Source organism: Dipodomys merriami, unplaced genomic scaffold, assembly GCF_024711535.1.
Source record: "Dipodomys merriami isolate MVZ:Mamm:240054 unplaced genomic scaffold, mDipMer1.0.p SCAF_918, whole genome shotgun sequence".
Lineage (NCBI taxonomy): Eukaryota > Metazoa > Chordata > Mammalia > Rodentia > Heteromyidae > Dipodomys > Dipodomys merriami.
In genome coordinates, this window is record NW_027206533.1 from 1,589 (window position 1) to 5,000 (window position 3,412).

Here is a 3,412-nt window from a genome sequence, read left to right on the forward strand (position 1 = left end):
TTTTTTTGGGTCTGGTCGTGGGGCCTGAACTCTGGGCCTGGGCGCTGTCCCTCAGCTCTTCAGCTCAAGGCTAGCGCTCTACCACTTGAGCCACAGCGCCACTTCTGGCTTTTTTTTTTTTGCTTATGTTGTGCTGAGGAATCGAACCCAGGGCCTCGAGCATGCAAGGCAAGCGCTCTACCACTGAGCCACCTTCCCAGCCACACTATACTGTTTCTTACTGTCACTGGACCAAGTCTATCTCTTCAGTAGTGGTGCTTCTTTTGTAACATTGAGAATTTAGGTTTTGATTTAAAGGTGATTTGGGTTCATCAGGAGCTTGAAGTTCAGAATGATGTGAACTCCTGTGGTTTTGAGGAAAAATTTTTTTTTTTGTCGGTCCTGGGGTTGAACTCTGGGCCTGGGCGCTGTCCCTTAGCTCTTTAGCTCAAGGCCAGCGCTCTACCACTTGAGCCACAGTGCCGCTTCCAGTTTCTTGGAGATAAGAGTCTCACAGACTTTCCTGCCCAGGCTGGCTTTGAGCTATGATCCTCATATCTCAGCCTCCTGAGTAGCTAGATTACAGGCGTGAGCCACTGGTAGCCGGCTGGAAAAAATTTTTTTTATCTGCATTTCAAGAGAATGTTTAGCATTAGTGTACCCATTCAGTTATCCTGTGTTAGGGTGGGTTGAGTTTACAGAGAGCAGGACTAGTTTTTAGGAAGAACCAGAGACCCATCTCAGAAGCTTGTTCCACACTTGAGAAAGCTTGGTATTAGACTCTGGGGATGAAGAGCTAAGGGATGCAAAAGTTAGGCAAATGACAGAAGTGATAGCTGTGTGGCATCTTGGCACAGCAGTCAGACGCCTCACATCAGAGAGTAGGCCTCGAGCTGGCATAGGGTGGGCAGCAGGGTAGTGCTGGTTATAGTCCTTTGAGAGCCAGACACCCATATGGATTTGATACCAACAGGTTATGGAGGGAATGCTCACCAGGACAAAGAAATACCCAAGGAGGTATGCAGAGCCATTAGACAGGCAGGCTGGCTCTGGGAGGAGAGCGAGATCCATACCTCCCCCTCTCCCTTGCTGCATCTCCATGGACCAATGAATGCTGAGTCTGAGTATGACAAGACACAATCTAACACAATGAAGTGGTATAGGTCACAGATGTCTGGAGTTTAGGAAGGAGTCCCAGCTTGAGAAGTGAGACTGATTTCAGGAGAGACTCGAAAGGGGAGGCATTAGATAGTGACTTGATTAGGAGGGGAAGAGCAAAGTGAATGTGTTAGGTGCTGTAGGGGTTTACTGTCAGGACAGCCCTGGAGAAGGACTTCTACCTGAGTCCATGATGGTGTGCTTCACTGAGCACCCTGTCCTCAGGTTGCAGCCATTGCTTCTGAGGGCCTGTGGCCCAGGTATAGCATGGTGGGTGAAGAGAAGCACTGTTGATACACTTGTGGTCTCATGAGGTGTGTGACGGATCAACAGCATGGCTTGGTGAATCCATCAAGGCCTAGAGGCATTATATTGGACTGTAGTAGTAAATACCTTCACAGTAATTACAGTAAATGAGGTGATCAGATACATGGACATATCATCCTTTGTGGTTTTTCCCTAGGAGACCCTGACGTGTTTACAAGCAGGGGCAGAAGAAGACCACATATGCAAGTCAGAGGTGATAAGTTGTCTCCATGTCCAGCTGGAAGCAGACGAGTCAGATAGATGCCTCGGGCCCAAGGTGCTGGATCTGGAACCAAGCCTGGCTGCACCTTCAGACCAGCATAGCCCAGGTGGGTGTTCTCTGTGCTCTGAGCCCTGCTAGCTCTGCCTTCAGGAATGTCCCATAGTAGTGATGAGTGCCTGTAGCACGCCTGCGTGTCTAGCCACTTCTGCTGGAGTTAGTGCTGTGCTCTGAACACTGTGAGCCTTCCTCCTGGGGGACATGACCCCCTCACTGTGAGGGTCACTTACTGTGAGGGGCCACTTGCTATGAGTGCTGTTATGCAAAGTGGAGTTGTGGGGGTGGCCTTGGGAGCCTCTGTGCTGCTGGCTCACTCTATGTGGGGCTGACCTTCAGATAGGGGTGTATTGGCTGGGTATTTATTACCCTAGCACAGGGATTGGCCATTCACCTTGGGGAGGGGACATCACAGAGGTGGCCTGGATTACTGGCAGCACCAGTGCTGACCACTCACCCTTGTCTTCTCCCTCCATTCCCATTGAGCAGCACAAACTAGTCAGACTAAGGCTGTGGGTCATCTTGACAGGGAATGGGGTATAAGGGGGTCAGAAGTGGTGGGATGGAAAACCCCTGGTCAAAATAATCAAACCTCGAACGATGTCAGTGAATGCAGCCAAACATGGGTAGCATGAAGTGTAGCAATAGTACAACTATTGCTCTGCTCAGCTCTGGAACACAGTGCCCATCCTGGGTGGAGATGGGGAGGCCAGCGTCAAAAAGTGTGAGAACAGTGGTGTGGGAGCCTCTCTTCTGGCTGAGCGTTCACTCAGGGCTCTATGAAGCAGGTTGAATATGGCCCCACTTGAAAGTCTAGGTCTGAACATCTACATTTATTTCTTAGTGCTCTTGTCCCTTGTGTGCCAGAACCTACACTGACACCCTAGGACCAACACCACCAGCAACCAAGGACTGGATGTATATTCAGTGTGTTCAGTAATCAGGTGCTGCTACTGCTCCATGCTGCCGGTAGGACAGCTTGTTCTGTTCTGATCCCAGGACTTAGGTCTTTTTTTACCCTCTTTTGTTGAAGGAGATTCAGGCCTAGAGTAGGGGAGCATTCTGTTTGGCTCATGGACTCACCGGCCTCTGAGGCACTGTCCTTCATCTGAGGCTTCAAATAACCTTCATAACACCCACATCTGATTAGTGCAAGGCTTGCCCGGCTGACCAGCCCCAGGCAGCAGGTCACAGCTGACTTAGAGGAAGAGCCTGGGCTGGCTACGTGTCTGCTGTGCAGACTCAGGGGTTTGACAGTGCTGTGCAGAGGGTACTACAAGAGCTGCGCCTGAGTGTGCAGAACCTAGATGTCTCTGTTGCCTGAGTTATCTGAAGGATAAAGTTCAGATAACACAGATGAGCTACAGTATATTACTCTCTCTGTTTCCTTTTTTCTCAGACCTCGTGCAGGTGCATGTCCAGTGTATGCAGGACATAACAATGGAGGAAGATGCACAGGTAGCATCTAGAATCCTGGGTTTGGAAGCTGAGCACAAGGTTAAACTCTCACTTCTTCAAACTGAGCTCAAGGAAGAAATTGAACTCTTAAAAATAGAAAACAGAAATTTACATGAGAAGTTACAGCATGAGACTCATCTGAAAGAGGACCTGGAGACTGTGAGTATCAAACCTTTACAGGGAGGCTCTGTATATCTTTTTTTTCTTTTTTCTTTTTGGTACCAAGGTGTACTC

At 49.2% G+C, this 3,412-nt stretch overlaps 1 protein-coding gene across 1 annotated transcript in view; it reads left to right on the top strand.

Annotated features, from left to right (window-relative positions):
- The first annotated feature begins 1,689 nt into the window (after nucleotides 1-1,689).
- Nucleotides 1,690-3,412, top strand: part of LOC138821433 (pericentrin-like) — a 74,417-nt gene continuing 72,694 nt past the window's right edge. The window contains exons 1-2 of the mRNA XM_070013642.1: nucleotides 1,690-1,772; nucleotides 3,120-3,337. Coding sequence (XP_069869743.1) covers nucleotides 3,146-3,337 — 192 coding nt within the window. The 5' untranslated portion in view covers nucleotides 1,690-1,772; nucleotides 3,120-3,145. The remainder of the gene's footprint in view (nucleotides 1,773-3,119; nucleotides 3,338-3,412) is intronic.